The 18,849-nt window shown below is 34.9% G+C and overlaps 1 protein-coding gene across 2 annotated transcripts in view; it reads right to left on the bottom strand.

Annotated features, from left to right (window-relative positions):
• LOC135207348 (uncharacterized) overlaps positions 1–18,849 on the bottom strand; it is a 50,870-nt gene that overhangs the window by 19,957 nt on the left and 12,064 nt on the right. For both annotated transcript variants that reach the window (XM_064239079.1, XM_064239078.1), the window contains exons 3-4: positions 7,379–7,566; positions 5,373–5,442 (exon numbers count right to left, since the gene is read on the bottom strand). In XM_064239079.1, the coding sequence (XP_064095149.1) occupies positions 5,373–5,442; positions 7,379–7,566 (258 nt within the window). The remainder of the gene's footprint in view (positions 1–5,372; positions 5,443–7,378; positions 7,567–18,849) is intronic.

An 18,849-nucleotide genomic window follows, 5' to 3' on the forward strand; every position in this document is an offset into this window, starting at 1 on the left:
GAGTGTGACTGTCTAGATGGTTCAACAGAAGTTTAGCATCCCTTCTTTCCCCCTGACCAAAAGCAATCTCTAAAAAAAAATAAATAAATAAATAAAAAATAAGTAAAGCCATTACAGAATGGAATATAAAATTGAAGCCTAAAGTTAACGCTGGGACCTATGAGGTCATTCAGCGCTGAAAGGGAAATTGTGAACACAAAGGTTTTTTGATAGGTGTAACAGAAGGAAAACCTCAAAGCAGTTGCACTATGAATCAGTTGTTAGGAGAGGGTGGAAAGTAAGATGGAAGAAAGAGAATGAGAGAACAATACAGGGAATGATAGGGGTTGCAGCTAGGGGCCGAAGGGACCCTGCAAAGAACCTTAAGTAATGTCTACAGTGCTCCGCGTGAGGAGCAATGATGCAATACCCCCCTACGCAGACTATTTACAAACCTGAAAATCTTGAAAGTCTCTCATCAGAATATCAGAATCCTCCCTCACTTCTACACTTCACTGAAAGTGGCAGGTTCTTGACCTCAACAAAAAAATCGTTAAAAAAAAGAAAGAAAAAAAAACTACGCCATTTCGATTCATATTTCTAGTCACAACAACGTTATGAAACAGACAAATGCAGCAACAACGCCAACGTATCACTGGATTCACCGGCTTTTTTCCTTTTGCTTTTACGATCAACGCTGCGTTTGTTTGTTTGTTTACTTGTATGGTGTCTGTACGTTGCATGGAACCAGAGGTTATTCAGCAACGGGACCAACGGCTTTACATGACTTCCGAACTTCGTCGAGAGTGAACTTCTATCACCAGAAATACACATCTCTCACCCCTCGATGGAATGCTCGAGAATTGAACTCGTGGCCACCGAGGTGGGAAGCCAAGACCAAACCCCGCTCGCCACCAAGGCGCTATCAACGCCGTGCCTCTACTTATTAATAAATAAACTATAGATTTGGCGAAGACAAACATTAAGTTGAAATCCATTGCAACTGAAAAATAAAAAGAATGGTAGACATAATAAACAACAAAATGGGTCTTTTTCCATCCCGAATCTTGGCTTTATCATTTTCTCGAACAAGGAACACTGAATCGCTATAATCTTAGTGCAAATGATGTCTGTCTACGACTCAAATTATTTATGATCAAACCTTTCGTCGCTCCTTCCCTTGTCCATAGATATAACCATCCAGTTTTACTTTATCGAGTAATAGCAACTGTCCCAACTATTCAACCTAGCATATATTCCGTAACCACTTTGCAAAACGTTTAAGTCAATAAAATGTCAATTGATAATTTAAAAAGAAAAAAGAAAAAAAAGGACTAAAACTTTCAGTCCTCAAAAATTCAATAAACCCAACTGTCAATAGTACGCGGGACCAGGGTGTATAATCCAAGAAAATTCAACACTTCATTCCACTTGTCTTGACTCTTGAGGAAGAAGAGAACTCTCCATCGATTTTCCAGAAAGAGAGAGAGAGAAAAAATACCGTTGCGGTAGGTCAGAACTGAGGCCTAGTTGACATTAACATATATAGTACTTCCATACAATCACGCATACAAATATATATGATTGCGTAGAGACGCGCATATATTTCAACTAACTGACTGACTGACTGACTGATACTCAATTCTGAATCAGTCACTAACTCTAAAAACCTTCCCTGTGCTCTCTTGCAACAGCAATAACCCAATACTATTTACATCTCCTTCTTCTATCCTTAACATTTCCAAACTAGACACCAACTGACAGCCCAAACCTCTCCCGATTATTAATGTAAATGATCAAACCACCTCTAGGCACTGTAATCAACGGTGTAAAAAGTGCTGTAATCCAACCTTTCTCACGATGTCATGTTAACCTCCAAACCAGTTACAGGTATCTGTCCTGTTATTTTCGATCTTCCGTTTTCCTACTAAAACTGTCTTACAATCCATATTCCATATTGCAAAGAAATTGCTTATGCCAGGAGATATTTGGGTTTTCACTTCAGCAAACTACACACTGACTTGACCTTACATGTACTAAACGCAACTCTTTATCGGCTTCTGTATGCTAGTCTACACGTGCTACAGTTTGCTATGTTTCGCCATTATGTCAAGAAGCTCGTGTGTATAGTACTTAGGGAGATGGAAAAGTGAATATAAATATTACAAAGCATATCTGTTTAATCATTTGATTTAAAACCAAGAGAACATTCTTTAAATATAACTGCTATATTTTCATCAAGTTCTCTTCTTCTTCAGCGACCTAAGAGGAGATGAATTTTAAATGTCCACCCTTTACTTTACTCCAAAATGAAATGCGTCGACACAAGTGTCAGACTAACCTGCTTGTTGGGACCGACACTATCACAGGAATGCAATCATCCCCAACCTCATCAAGTTACAGAGTAAACCGGATACAAAGGCATCAGTATTATCCAAAACCTCAGCCTAATAAGAAAATCAATGGGTTAATCCTTGAAGAGGTTTAATCCTCAAGATAGTAATATAACCAAGCATTTCATTACCTCGCAGGATAGTTGACACTCCCACTATCATTATTTTCTCATTTTAACTTCAATCCAAGTTATGATATCCTTTCTAACTGATTACATTGTCATGAAAGGCGTTCGGATTCCAACCAGCGTAAAAATGCCAATAGTTCGAGAACCCCCCCCCCCCCCCCCCCACACACACACACGCCTGTCACATGGCTTCAAGACAGAATACAGTCGGTATTTTAGAATAGAATAGAATATAGAATTTAGGCGCCAAAGGCCAAGCGCTGGGACATATGAAGTGATTCAGCACTGAAAATAAGTTGAGAACAAAACGGTTTTCTAGGTGTAACAGGACACCTCGCAGATGAACTATGAAACAAATGTTAGAGAGGGTGGAGCGTCAAATGGAAGAAAGACAATATAAACGGAGGTACAGTAAAAGGAATGAAAGAGGTTGCAGCTAGGGACCGAAGGGACGCTGCCAAGGCCCTCGTGTTACAGATAGTCGTTGAAATCACGTAACTTCTACGAGGCAATCCTTCGACTTACACTATGAACACTGTATGACAACTCTAACAATCTACCATAAGCTCCCTCTAGCTACAGGTATGACGATCGATTATTTCCTTTGTTCTCAAATTTCCCGAGGGATGAACAAGAAAAATAAAAGAAGCTCTTCCCTGTACAACCTTCCAATAATCTTCTCAGCAACAGCTTTAATCATTTGGCGTTCTTTCTCAATCAAGAATTCATCCCTACATCTGCCAATCATTCTCTTCATTACATCTGCCAATCATACTCTTCATTTCTCTCATTATCTTCTGGTTAAATAAAACTTCAATACAACCATTACATTCAAAACGTACGTGCCTCTAAATCAGTCAAATTCGGATTAGTTCAGAATCGATATTAAGCTTTAAATCTATTTTCGCCGTGTTACGAGTATCAACGACCAACGTAATCTCAAGAGATTATGGCGAGATTCCAGCGGAATGTAAGCCGACAATAAATCTCTTTGGAGATTCAAACCGATGGAGAGAGAGAGAGAGAGAGAGAGAGAGAGAGAGAGAGAGAGAGAGAGAGAGAGAGAGAGACGAATACTGTATATCGATGGTTCAGGCTCTTGCAACCAATCTGTTTCAGAATCATTTTTTTAAATCAAAATTCATTACTTTTCAGAATCTTGCTACCAACTGTTTCAGATATTTCATTTCTTCCCTTTTCATGAAAACACTGAACGCTTTCAAAGTCTACAATGAATATTTGAAAATGTTTTCTTAATTATGCTATGCCTTTCTTTGCATACGAATATTGTTTAAATCAAAAGTGAAGCAAGGTTCTTGCATGGTGTCGAAAATCTTCGTGAGGAAACGGGGTCCAGTTAAAAAAAAAAAAAGAAAAAAAAAAAAGAGGGGGAGCTTATTTCAAAAGGTTCTTCTGACTTTAAGCTGGAACTGATTTGCATAAAATGATGACTACTAAAGATGCCCTATGACCCCATATATTATATATAATAATCGAATATAATTATATTATATATGTATATATGATATATATATCTATATATAATATAATATATATATATATATATATATATATATATAAAAGCAGCAACCGATATCAGAAAGCAAATACTTACAATCGCACAGAAAAATATTCCATTCGTTAAATAAAACTTGACTAGAGGTTTGAGTCCCTCACTGGAAGAGTGGGTTGCGTACTCGCCTATCAATCCCGTAGCCCAAATTCACTCCCAGGTACTGCCAGTGTGGAACCAGAGGAATTTACTTCTGGTGATCAGAAATTCATAACCAGAAGAATTCATTTCTGTTGATTAGAAATTCATTTCTCGATACTATAATAGTGGTAAGGATCCCACGATAAGCTGTAGGTCCCGTTGCTAAGTAACCAATTGGTTCCCACCCAGGTAGAAAAATCTAATCCTTCGGCCAGCCCTAGGAGAGCTGTTAATCAGCTCAGTGGTCTGGTTAACTAAGAAATACTTTACATGGCAAGTAACTTCCCATTGCACATGAAAAAATGAATATTTATTCATACTAAATGTCATCGGTGGTTACATTTTCGTACAAATAATTTCTTTTGATGGCTAATGGAAAACTGCGCAAGTTATTTCTTGGGTAGATCTTTCAAGTCACATAAAACTCCACAAAATGCTTTTGGGGGAAAACCAGTAATGAGGGGTCAGGCATATATAATGAATATATAATTTCTTTTCATTTCCTTCCAGAGCGAAATTCAGAAACGACCGTGACTCCAGCTACAGAATTTGGCATCTCATCATTAACATTTAAATACAAGTAGATGGTACAAGGTGTCCATAAAGTCCCAGTACCATTACAATAATTTATTGCTCATAAACCATATAACATAGAGTGATGTTTTTTTGTAGAATGTTCTATATTTCCTCAAGTTTACATTCAGAGCAATTCATTCTGCCAAAAAACTGCATTACTCAATGTTATACGGTTTTGAGTAATAAATACTTGTAATGGTACTGGGACTGTATGGACACCATGTATATGAACTTTAATATAACATTTAGGCCAAAGACCAAACGCTCAGACCTATGAGGTCATTCAACGCTGAAAGGGAAATTGATAGTAAAATAGAGAGAGGAAAGTAGATGCAAGAAAGAGAATATGAACGGAGGTACAGTAAAAGGAATGAAAGCTGCTGCTGCTAGGGCTGAAGGCACTACTCTCCAGGTTAGATGGTATAAATCTAAATCCCGAAATATCAATGAAAAAAATCATATCAAATAAAACTGACCATAACAGCACTGAACGAAAATCTGATGATATATTAAAATTCAATCAGTTATTTTTTCCCTACTTAACATTTGCTCAGACAAATTCTGCTGATAAACATTGGTTACCTGAATGTGGTCCACTTCGAATTCGACACCGGTAAACCATCGGAAGCAACCAGTGAAATCACCGCCATACCTGAAAGTAGATTTTATTCATTAAGGTTTGTGTTAAAATAATATATATATATATATATATATATATATATATATATATATATATATATATATATATATATATATATACGTAAATATATATATATACATATATATATATATATATATATATATATATATATATATATATATATACATAAATATATATATATGTGTGTGTGTGTGTGTGTGTAGAATCTACCGGTTATTATTACGAGATACATATGTAATTAAAACAGCTACAAAAATGCCCTCCTTTTTTTTTTTTTTTTTTTTTGTATGGTGTTTTAATGTTGCATGGAACCAGTGGTTATTCAGCAACAGGGACCAACGGCTTTGCGTGATTTCCGAACCACGTCGAGAGTGAACTTCTATCACCAGAAATACACATATCTAGGCCCCTCAGTGGAATGCCCAGGAATCGAACTCGTGGCCACCGACGTGGCAGGCCAAGACCATACCGATCACACCACTGAGGCGCTGAAAAAATGCCCTCTTAACTTTTCGAATTCTTCTCACTTTTTTTGGATACACTTGTCACTACAAAGCCTTAAGATTCAAGTTCAATGACCTCGGGATTATGGTATCACGGGTTTGTTTCCTGCTACCGGACATCATAATTTCTTCATATTTCTTTGAACTTCGATCTAAAGGCTTCGTAGTGACAAGCGTATCCAAAATAGCGTAAAGAATTCGAGAAGTTAAGAGGGCAGTGTGGCTATTGCAATTTTACTATATTAGACATATATATATATAATATTATATATATATATATATATATATATATCTATATATATATATATATATATATATATATAATATATAAATATATACATATGTATATACATATATATATATATATATATATATAATATATACTACTATATATATATATATACATATATATATACATTATATATATATATATATATATTTATATATATATATATATATATATATATATAAATTTGTCGAAACCTTTTTGTTGACCTAAGAAACAATCAGGTAAATATTCAAATACAGTGATCGCTGCAAAATGCCAAGGATAAAACCTCTTTTCAGGGAGGGAGAGAGTGGCCCCATTACCTGAAAATATTCCAATGCGAATCTGTCAACCAAAGCACTTTACTATGTACCTAGTGGTTAGATGACTATGGTGAGTCGCAGCTAAGCGGAAACTACAAGGTGCCAGCAATCCCATCCCGTAATGACTTACTGCCAGTTGGACGGTTAACTAGTGAGCAATACTTAAATGAACATGTCAGAAGAAAGACACAGTAGCTTTTCTTCTTCTTGAAAAAAAAAAAAAATATTATATATATATATATATATATATATATATATATATATATATATATATATATATATATATATATATATATATATATATATATATATATATATATATATATATACATATGTATATATATATGTGATATATATATAAATATATAGTATATATATATATATATATATATATATATATATATATATATATATATATATATATATAAATATTGATGGTTACGTGATACTGACATCAATGAAGATCAAAACAACATTCAATAAAGTGCACAGATACAGGCTGATGCTTACCTGATGCTGACATCAATAAAGAGAAAAAGAACAATCAATGAAGTACATATATATGGAGCAATGCTGACACCAACAGTCAGTAAGTACAAATGCATAAGATTGATGCTTACGTGGTGCTAACAATGAAGAGCATAACAACAGTAAAACAGTAAAAAAAAAAAAAGTACACGAATATAGGCAGATATTTACCTGATGCTGACATCAATGGAGATGAAAACAAGTCACCAAAGTGCAAATATATAAAGACTGATGCTTACCTGACACTGACATAAATGAAGAGCAAAACAACCATACAGTAAAAATATATAAAGAGTGATGCTTACGTGATGCTGACATCAATGAAGAGCTGTTCATCTTGTTCCCTGACTTTGACTGACGACACCCGCGGAGCAATGTCCCCTGGGCTCAAATCTTTGATCTCCAAGTCTACTTTTGGCCTCAGACTCTCAATGAAGAGGTCTATCTCGTCCTCCAGGTAAGAGCAAATGTGAGGCCACAATTTGACAAGAATCTAGAATTGAGATCAGCAGTGGTAATAATAATAATAATAATAATAATAATAATAATAATAATAATAATAATAATAATAATAATAATAATAATCCAAAAATATATAAAAACCTGTATGATTTGTAGAAAAAAGGTTTTATCTTTTTATCACTTTGAAAATTTACAGTTTATTCCTGTAATAGTGGATTTTGAATACAAAACAGTAAAATTACGACATGTCAATTTCTTAAGAATAATAATAATAATAATAATAATAATAATAATAATAATAATAATAATAATAATAATAATAATAATAATAACTGCGATCCACAATTACATAAATCAAGTGTCATTGATGTAAAGGATAAAAACATTTTTTTTATCTTTACATCAATGACAATTTATTATTTATAGAATTGTGGATTTTATCATCATCAAACAGTTGAATCAAACATTATCAATTTTAATAATAATAATAATAATAATAATAATAATAATAATAATAATAATAATAATAATAATAATAATAATAATGTTAAGATATTAATTACATGACGTTCTGCAAAGAGGAGGCTAAGCAAAGAACGAAGGAGAGACTAAGGATAATCGACAATGGATAATGGGGGTCTATACTTCATAGAAACATGCATCCTGACACTACTGCTGTAGCATTGCATGATACTCATACCCCTCCTAGCAAACTTTTCTCTCAGAGCCTTGCGACTGACGAAATGTAAAAGACACCATTATGCCTCTCGCAAAAATAAACAGCTCCTGCAATTCCCTCCCGATTAGATGTGTTTGTAAGACACGAATCCCCATGATAGCAGCTAATTTAGGCATCCAGAATCTGGTTAAAGTTAAGTATATCTTAGTTTAACCAGACCACTGAGCTGATTGACAGCTCTCCTTGGGCTGGCACGAAGGATTAGATATTTTTACGTGGCTAGGAACCAGTTGGTTACCTAGCAACGGGACCTACAGCTTATTATGGGATCCGAACCACATTATATCGAGAAATGAATTTGTATCACCAGAAATAAATTCCTCTGATTCCGCGTTGGCCGAGCCGAGAATCGAACCTTGGACCACCGGATTGGTAGCCGAACGCGATAACCGCTCGCCCAACGAGGAATTCCAGAATCTGGCAGCATCTGAAGGGGCTTCGTTAGTGAATCATGAATGTAATATGTAGTATATATATATATCTATTAATTGCTGTACAAAATTTATAGCCAAGGTTAAAATTAACTATAAAAGTTAAAAGAACTTGGAACAAACACTTGAAATTTTGGCAATTTCGTTACATACTATTAATTCAACCATAAGGTGTTGCGATAACATGCTGGGCATGAAAGAGAGAAGCTGACAGACACATGGCGAATTCCTTCATAAATGTCAATACATAATGTCCTATCTTTGCAACAAGTCTGAATTCCCTTCAACAAAGTAAAAGAGAAAATTAGAGAGGGGTGGGACCATCTGCCTTCATGCAAATCTGTAACTGATCTACCGTTATACAAATTTAACCAGAATCCCTGTTTACAAGTTGTAAAGACAAAGTGTGACAAACATACTGATAAACTAACGCAGAGACAGATGATCTCACTTCATGCACATCTATGCACAATTCGTTCAGCCATGCAGGAGGAGCTATAATGACAAGGTGAATGTAACGCACACCGAAAGAAACCCAGATGGATGACCTCCTTTTGCGCAGATCTACGTATACACGGTGGCCAATCTTTGTATACATTAGTTTGACTGGAATCACTTTAACCTTGTAGGAGTTGAGATGACAGCAATAAGGTGTCCGGTAATAAAATCACAGGAAAAAAAATATAAGGTCACATTAATTTATGGTGGCCGGTAATCATTAGGTTAGGTTAGGTTAAGCTATGGCAGGTTATAGGTTAGGTTTGGATAGGTTAGGTTTGGATAGGTTAGGTTTGGATAGGTTAGGTTAGGTTAGGTTAAGTTAAGTTAGGCTACTTTTTCCTGTGACTTTATTACCGGCCACCATAAATTAGTGACTTTTTTCAGTGACTTATTCCTAGGATTTTTTTTTTTTACCTGGTTACAGGACCATGCATGTCAGTCTCACTGACTGAGACGTGGCCGTTATTATAACCTTTACACAATACTTTTGAACAGCAGGCTAATGTTGCATATTTCTGGTCATTACACAAACTGTTTAAAAAGGACAATCGTTGTATATTGTGGGTTAATAAGGATAAACACCTTAGGCATCTTGAAAAAATAACTTGAAAATCCCGCCTGCATCTTCATTCTAAGCGTCAATACAGTGGTTCACAACCTCAGACATTTGGCTGCATTACTCCTTACATTTCCTTACAAAATACTTCAGGGCTAGGGTTCTTTCAACATTACCTTTCAGATTCAAAATGTTGTATAAACATAATTACACTATTTAAGACAGTGCCAACAACCAAAGGAAGCACAATAAATTTAAAAAACAGACAACAATCAACTTGATAATAAAATTAATTTGAAGATTACATAAAAATCATGAATACAATACCTAGAGTGTATATATGTATGTATGCTGGAGCTCGTATGCTATGCAAGTTATCCAGGACTGTCTTTTGGACATTATTGTGGGTTTCAGTGGCTTTTAATATTAAAAAGTACTAAAGCTGTGGTCAATGAATGAATCAAGACAGCTGACAGCCTTTGTCCTCTAATAAGCCTATCCTTACTTCAAACTCAAAACTGTAAACCATGTTGCATAGGCTACGACGAAGTCCAAGATTTTATAAGGTTAAATGTCACCAACGAATTTCATGCCAAGCTGATGTGGCACTTAGGACGAATCAGGTGCCGCAAATAGGCTATATACTACACACACTTTAAGGTAGAATGCATATCAGCCACAACTACTGTCATGACTAGCTTCATCTAGTAGGGTAAAATACGGAATAGCCGGCCTCTACCATAGCGCGACCACCTTCCCGAAAATTGGAAATTATGGCCTTAATTTGTGACTTGGTAGAAAAAAAAAAACTTACTTCGAGATTAAAGTAGAGGTCTCTAGGTGTTCTTCAGTAACATAAGTTCTCATACTTCCTTACTGGGGTATTTAACAAGTTGTGGAGTAAATATTAAAAGACAATTCTCACAATAAGAAAAACAGCAGCTAAACAAGAAGAAAAATACCAAGTAGATTGTCATTACGAAGCAATGTTATTTCGGAGCTGTTTCAATTCAATGTATAGTCATAATCAACAGGTAAATATACAATCCAATTTGCATTTTATTATTCTGCAGCAATAACACCCATGGATTTGGTGTGGGTTAAATATTTACAGCAACTACACAAATGATAATTCCTTGATAATGGTAATATACTATACTGGATTATGCAAAAACTGTTTTGCATTGGAATTCATTGTGATGGCATTTTATACGGCAATTAATGGAAACAATTTGATTTCTTTAATATATTATGCAAAAATAATGCGCCTGCTATTTGTTTTAGCTTATACATATTTTGTAGTATTTCAATATGTCATAATTGATCAACAGGCAAAGAGAAATGCCTCATAATACATTTCAGTCTCACTGTATTTCCTGTAAAACATAATCGGGTGTTAGTGTTGCTTTACATGTGTAATTAAATATACATTAAAAATAAGCATGGCGCATGCGATATGTATGGAGCTCACACCCAAAAGGGAATTATGCGACAAGTGAAAATGTCTGACCAGTCCCTGTACTCTTTCTATCAAACCCAAAAAGCTATTACAATAATGTTCACTGGTTATTAATGCCAGCCGGGTATATATATTGACCAATAACAAAACAAGAATCCTCCCTAGCTGACCTATGTAACTTTTAGGTCAAACAGTACTCTGCTGGCCCTTTGGTTGTAGATTAACCAACAGTTCAATCTATGTCAGTTCCCTCAGATTTTGGGTTATAAACACCCGGACGACTGTAAGTTGCAACGACCCCACCCAACCTTACACCTAACCTTATGATTGATTGTATGGTGTTTTTACGTTGCATGGAACCATTGGTTATTCAGCAACGGGACCAACAGCTTTACATACTTCCAAACCCCATCGAGAGTGAACTTCTATCACCAGAAATACACATCTCTAACCCCTCAGTGGAATGCCCGAGAATCGAACTCGTGACCACCAAGGTGACAGGCAAAGATCATACCAACCACGCCACTCTATTTCTTTTTAGCACTGCTCTTTTTGACGTAAGAAGATCCAAGAATTTTATTTGGTTTTATTTGTAGTGGGAAATTGCATTTTTGCACAACTGCTCCATATTCTTTTGAAAATATAAGCAATTAAACTGGCTAACTTTTTGTATTGTAAATGTTGTCATGCCTGCTGATTCATTGTTACTTACAAATACAGTACAAGTTCAATATGCCACACAATACGTCACTCCGAAATTTAAAAAATGCAAAATACTGGGCCATATTGTGAATCAGCAACCCCTATATGGTTAGTGATGCCTTTATAGTTTGTGTATGAAATGATCAAGTATATCACCACAAGTAAAGGCTTGGTCGGTCCTGAAGCATGGCCTAGGATTCAGGAGGGACAGTATGAGTAAGGCAAAAACATTTTTCATAATGGGTCTAATCCACCTAACTTATTTCATTTGGCAAAAAGCTGCATACTTGTTCACATTAAATATGTACTTAGTTACAGGTAAAAGAGGTCGGAAAAAAAAAGCCAAAGAAAATGTAACAATAATTTATGGTGATCAGTAATAAAGTCACAGCAAAAATGTAACCAAACCTCACACAAACCAAACTTAGCCTAACCTAACATAACCCAACCCATAACCTAACCCAACCCAACTTACATAACCTAACGTAACCCACCCTAAAACTTAACCTAACCTACCTTATTACCTAAACTAACCTAACCTAACATAATAATTACCTGCCACCATAAGTTAATGCAATTTTTTTCCTAGCCAAACCTATAACCTAACCCATTCCAATTTAACATAACCTAACATAACCCACCTTAACCCTATTACCTAAACTAACCTAAGTTAATGCGATTTTTTTCCTAGTCAAAATTGTTTTTTTTTTTACTTTTTTCCTGTTACTATATTACCGGCCACCCCTAATACTTGTCCATTTCAAAAATACTGGACAATGTTTAAGAGAGACTTTAGAAAACTACACTGTGTCCAACACATGATAAATAATTACTTAAAACTCTTTTCACACTATGGGAATTAAGATTATACTAGCTAGCCTATATTTACAATTTAGTATGACCAATTTGCTTAGTCACTTGTCATTGGGTACTAAAATATATATTACCAAACATAGGCTAAGCCTATGAAAGCTTCATGAAGAATGCACTGAAATTAGGCCTAAAGAATGAACCCAGATGATAATTTTAAACAAATGAATATAAAAAAGGAAATCATGTACGCCGGACCTATTCCGCCTAATGTTATTTCGCCTAACCTTAACAGTGAAATATATCCATTTGAGTTTAGCTGGCCAAAAGAACTCATATATGACCAGCTCTTTAAAGGTATCTATTTGCAACATTGATTATGCCAACCGGCAAGCCTACTAAAGCCTAGGGAACATGAAGAATGTATTATGTATATTTCTTCGATGGAAATTTTACATTTGCTGTTGTTTAATTCACTGACCTTTAAGGGTCACGAGCATTCAAGAATGGAGCACGTGCAAACCCACGCATAAGTAAACTTTTAAAAAAAATTTATAATTGATGTAAAATTACCTAAAGAACTTAAGGCCCCTAGACACGATCAATGTTTTCGTCAATCAATTGATATCAATTTATTGACGACAATGAAATTGAGCAAATCACTGTGCCTACACGCGGTCAATGATTTTACTTCAATTTTCAGTTTGATTCATAACTTCGAGATGAAAGCATCTGGGGCTCTAGGAATAGTGCTCTAGGAATAGTACTTGCTCTGGACACTAAATTATTGATCAATATATTGATGCTTTGCCCACACACGATCAATTTTATTGAAGACCCATCAATAAATATCAAAGGACCTTTGATCTCTCAATGAATTGATTCAATGAAATTGTTTCAATTAAATTGATATCAATGTCCCCTACACACGGTCAATTTCTCCATCAATTCATTGACGTCAATAAATTTATATCAATTAATTGACGAAAAAATTGATCGTGTGTAGGGGTCACTGCATGTAGGCACGGAGAAAAATAATAGCACACTGGCGATTATTTGAAAAATACTGGGTATAGAATAAAATACAATACCGTAAAAATCACGTAAATATGCAACGAATACTATATGTCTTATTCAGATTATGGCATACAGTACTATAATAGCTCAACAAGGCGCCAGGTATATGCAGTCTAGCCATGAACCAACGATATTTATTTTGCAGAAGCCCATTTGGTCAATCAGAAAGGCCCATTATATTTAACGCATGAAAATATGAATTTTCTGGAATAATTTGCTCTTCAGTGACATGATTCCTTAATAATGTGGCTTTGATTTCTCCAAAAGTTCATATAATTTTTAAACTGAGAGAGCCAGAGCGAGACCTAGACTTAATTCTTACCCGAGTACTGAGCTTGTGCGAATCATCCTGTTCATCTTTTCCTACATGCCTTGAGGTTTCAAAATGATTTGGTTTCATAAGTTGCCAGAAATAGCAACCATGCGTTTATTGCTTAACTTGTGGCAATCAAGTTTGAACTTGCAACTTGCCATGCGTGAATTTATCCACATTCTTCCGCCTCTGCTTTGGCCTTGTTGGGCAAGGATGCACTCCATGGCCTATATGCAACTCTTCAACCCGTTTGTACATTCTCTTTCACTGAAACTTCTTTACTCTGTAATTTGCAAAGTGAAATTTACTCGGCCTTACTTCTGAAACGATTCTCACTGTTCAAGTCTTGCTAGACCTAGTGGGAAGCAATATGGCGTCGTGCACAATTAATGACGTTACATAGGTATATGTTACAGAAGCACATCCGAACATCGCTACTTGCGATGCAAGGTCATGACTCAACATACACATGTTTCTAAGGTACCCTATACTGTGTACTGACTGCTTGGTGCAATAAGCTGTATTTACTTATAAAAAACCTACTTACGAGGGTAATAGGTCGTGGAGCATCCTTACCGCCATCAATGCTGACCGCCAACAGACGGGCCAGTGTCAGCGTTGCTCGTGGAAAATGATAAAAAGTAGTATCCTAAATTTTTCAAAAAACGTAAGACTGTATCATTACTTTTCCCAGGAAGTATCACGATGTCCTGCACAAACATAAACGAATTTGCATAACTAAAATAATACATGCATCGATGCAAGTTTTGTCATTCACCAGGCAACGAGCCACACGATTTTATTAACGAATATTTAGTACTACCTAAAGCACATTAATCTATAATTTTAGTATTTTATTATGAACTATAAACAATGGGTTTAGTATTTTATTATAAGCTACATGTGATCTGATATACTGATACCACTCAAGGAATTTATATAACTGGAAATATTAGCATATTCATTCTAAATATAATCATCAACTTATCTTCAATATGTAGTAGACCAACTGCATAATCACTCATATACCTTATGAAGGGATTGAGCTGAGAGAATCAATGATTCTCTTGGCTTAATACCTTCTGAAGGGATTGAGCTGAGGGAATCAATGATTCTCTTGGCTCCTATATTTATAGCAATTATTTTTCTACCGAATCCCTTTTGTAGAAGAAAAAAAATGCCATTTACGGATTACGTATTCAATCTATTCCACGCATCAGTTTGTACTAATTTTACCTCTGAAGATAACCTTTCCATAGCAACGGAAGAGTCATGTGGAAGCACCATTAAATCCAGCGTGAATTGAGGAATTTTAGGAATATTGGTGTCCCATCGCTGCATTCATTTTCCTGACAGAACACCAAAATACAAGTAGGGAAGGTCCTGTGTCCTCTCTATATATCTTCCTTTTCAAAACCTCCTTAACCCTACCTCTACAGTAGTGTATTTCAGTATGGATACACATTACTGTACAGTTTTGATTCAAACACATTACATAATGGTCTAAAGAGGTTCTAACAATGAGAGATCACAGACGCTGTGTCGATTCGACTGGCGGTTACAAGTGATTACCGTTATTAGGTTGAAGTACATACAGTTCACATCCCTGTAATCCTCCATAGACATTTAACCATAGGCTAGGCTATATCTGAAGAGGGCGATATTTTCCGATTGGGTTAAAATAAACAAAAACCGGACTCCGACACCTAAGTTGTGGAAAATGTGCATAGAAATAAGTAAAGGAAATGCAGAGAGCAAGTAAGAAAATAATAACCAATCAGCAAAATACAAACGTAAGAAAGTATCATATTTTCCAATTCGTATTATTCTAGTCAGCGTCGTGAAAATGTAAAAGGAAAAAATAAAAGTATCAACATGATATTTTCGTATGGCTATGAACATCAACTGGAGCGATGGAACGACGTTATTTTCAACGAGTCGTCAAATGATAGCACATTTAGACGAGCTTTTTAGGGACGAATCTCATGAAATCGCCTATTTTTTCTGTTCAAATGAAGTGATTCAGTAAGAAAGGTGCATTATTATTCATATTTTACTATAAATTTATTGACCATTTAAAATTTTTAAACAAATTAGCCGATTCTTCAAAATTTCTCAATTTTATTACATAGAACATTATGGACTCTTCATTTAAATAATAAAAAAACAGCAGCACTGCCACTCTCCGAAACATGTTAGTGAAGCAGCAGCTGATCATTCCATAATGATTATTTTTGGGTTAATATAAACTATTCGTAAATGTATATCTCCTTTTCATTACAAATTATTAATATACACATTTACATATTTGTTTATGTATGTTATATGAATTGTTTGTATCTACAAATGAACTCCCAAATTCTTGGTTAATTTATAGTCTTTAGCGTAGATATTATAATTAAGATTCATAGGAATATGATATATAAAGTATACATAAATATGTATATTAATACATCATAATGAAATTACATACAACAATACATGCGTCATTTTAACCCACAAATAATTAAATTTAATGCGAAATGCCGCAATAGAAGTTAGAGAGAGAGAATATAAACAGTACCATTCCATCGTCACTCCAGGGTTTGTTGTAATCTGTTCCACAAACAAACAAGTAATAAGGTGAAGAAGAAGAAAACATGAAACAGGTGATACAAACACCATTTTCTTCCCTCCAGGCTGTCTGAGACTATAGGCTAATCATCTTTGATCCGAAAAATTGAGTCAAGTCGATACTTTCGGAGACGTCCTTATTATTATTAGTGCTTGTATGCCAGTGTGCTGTTCCCTGTATGTCTTCTCTTTAGTCTATCAAACACTGTTTGTAAAATAATATGTGAGGCCCTTGGTTAAACAGTGCAGTAGCCTACAAGGCACGCCGACCACCAAAACACACCACATCTATATATATAATATATATTATTATTATAATATTTATAATATATTATATATTATTATATATATATGTATATATATATATAATATATAATTATATAATATTTATATATATATAATATATATATATATATTTACCCCAGGACCCGCTATTATGACAGACTATTGAATTTGTGAAGTTGATGGTACTAAAATTTCCTCGGGGTGACGGGTAATAAAGTCACAGAAGAACAAAATGTCACAATTTTGGCTAGGAAATAAGTCACAGGAAAAAAAAAAATCACATTAATTTAAAGTCACAGAAAAAAATTCACTATTTTTCGGGGACCATTATCTTTTTCATATTTACAGTCTTTTGTTTATGTTTTTACGGTAATACCCATCGGGCTTGTACTAAATACGGCGCAAATGTAGATACCGAGTTAAAACAAAATATTCCAATGCGCTCGTACTAATAGCACCGCAAAGGTGGATACATGGATAAATACCCGGTTAAAATTTACCCTTGAGGTTCACTATCTTGGAAAGATTAATGTGGCTTTCTTTTTACCTGGGTCATTTTTACCTGGATTCCTTTTTTTTTTTTTTTTTTTTTTTTTTTTTTTTACCTAAGGCATTATTAAATGGATTTTTTTTTTTTTTTTTTACCTAGGGCACTTTTACCTGGATTCCTTACCCAAACAAGTTGACCTTATTAGACGGCTTTAGGCCTATTACGTTATTAGTCAGGATATTGTGTAATGATAATATAAAATGTTACGTAATTTGTTCGTAACACAATGCACAATTATGAAAATATTTTTAAATAATGTGCACATCATGCAGTATATGGCTGCAATACAAACAATTTATATTTATCTAAAGTTAGCCCAAACAAATTGTTTGGCACAATTTCACTCGAAATTTCTAAGCTTTTATACTTCTCCGGCTATGAAAGATTTCCATCAAGTCGATTGAAATGAAGGATGCATCACTGTCTGAGGAAGGTTTGCGTTAAGTGGAAGGGTACGTATAAGGACATTATCAGTCCTAAACTGCAATGTCAATGAGAGTTATAATGCAAACAAATATAGAATCAACGGAGCCAGGAATAAAGGAACATTCAGATATCGAAACCGAGTTTACACAATTAACCTAAAACCAATACAACCCTATACTGTGATGAAGAGAGCTCCACATGTTACAATTAATATTGACAGGAATATCTATACACCATGTCTTCGGCACTTTGAAGGGAAGAAAAATAGTACTTCAAGTTCGATCAAGTTACACTGAATAACATTGAGTGAGGATTGAAGCTGGATTACTGCCATTTACGGACAAAGCCAAACTTAGCCTAACTGACAATGGAACGAGGATGAAGGATGCTTTTATGATGATTAGTTTAATAAAAATGATTTTCATAGTAACGAATTTGCTATTTTAATATACTCATTCTCTGATGGTTATCGTCTTAAGAACAAAATTCTTTAAGCATACTCAGTAAATGCGTAGCAATGCTATGCCACATCTCCGATCGCCTACCTCAGGTTCAGAAGCTTCCTGTCAATAAGTAGCCATAATTAAACCACTTTTGAATCAGAGGTAGTCAAGTCGGTCACCGTTAAAGAATTATTTAAATCTCCTGGATATGATTTCAAGTTATAAATCCTTCCACACATTTCATAGTCTGAGAGACTCAGTACGTCGTTACAAAAGCCTAAAGCTATCTTTACATATTATATTACCATTTTACGACCAGGCTTACATCGAAATCAAGCGGAAGGATATGGCAGCACAAGTCGGCTGCGACCACACCTCAAGCTTCGAGGTAAAGTGGCATAGGTTACAG

The sequence above is a fragment of the Macrobrachium nipponense genome, chromosome 32 (genome assembly GCF_015104395.2).
Source record: "Macrobrachium nipponense isolate FS-2020 chromosome 32, ASM1510439v2, whole genome shotgun sequence".
In the NCBI taxonomy this organism is placed as follows: Eukaryota; Metazoa; Arthropoda; class Malacostraca; order Decapoda; family Palaemonidae; genus Macrobrachium; species Macrobrachium nipponense.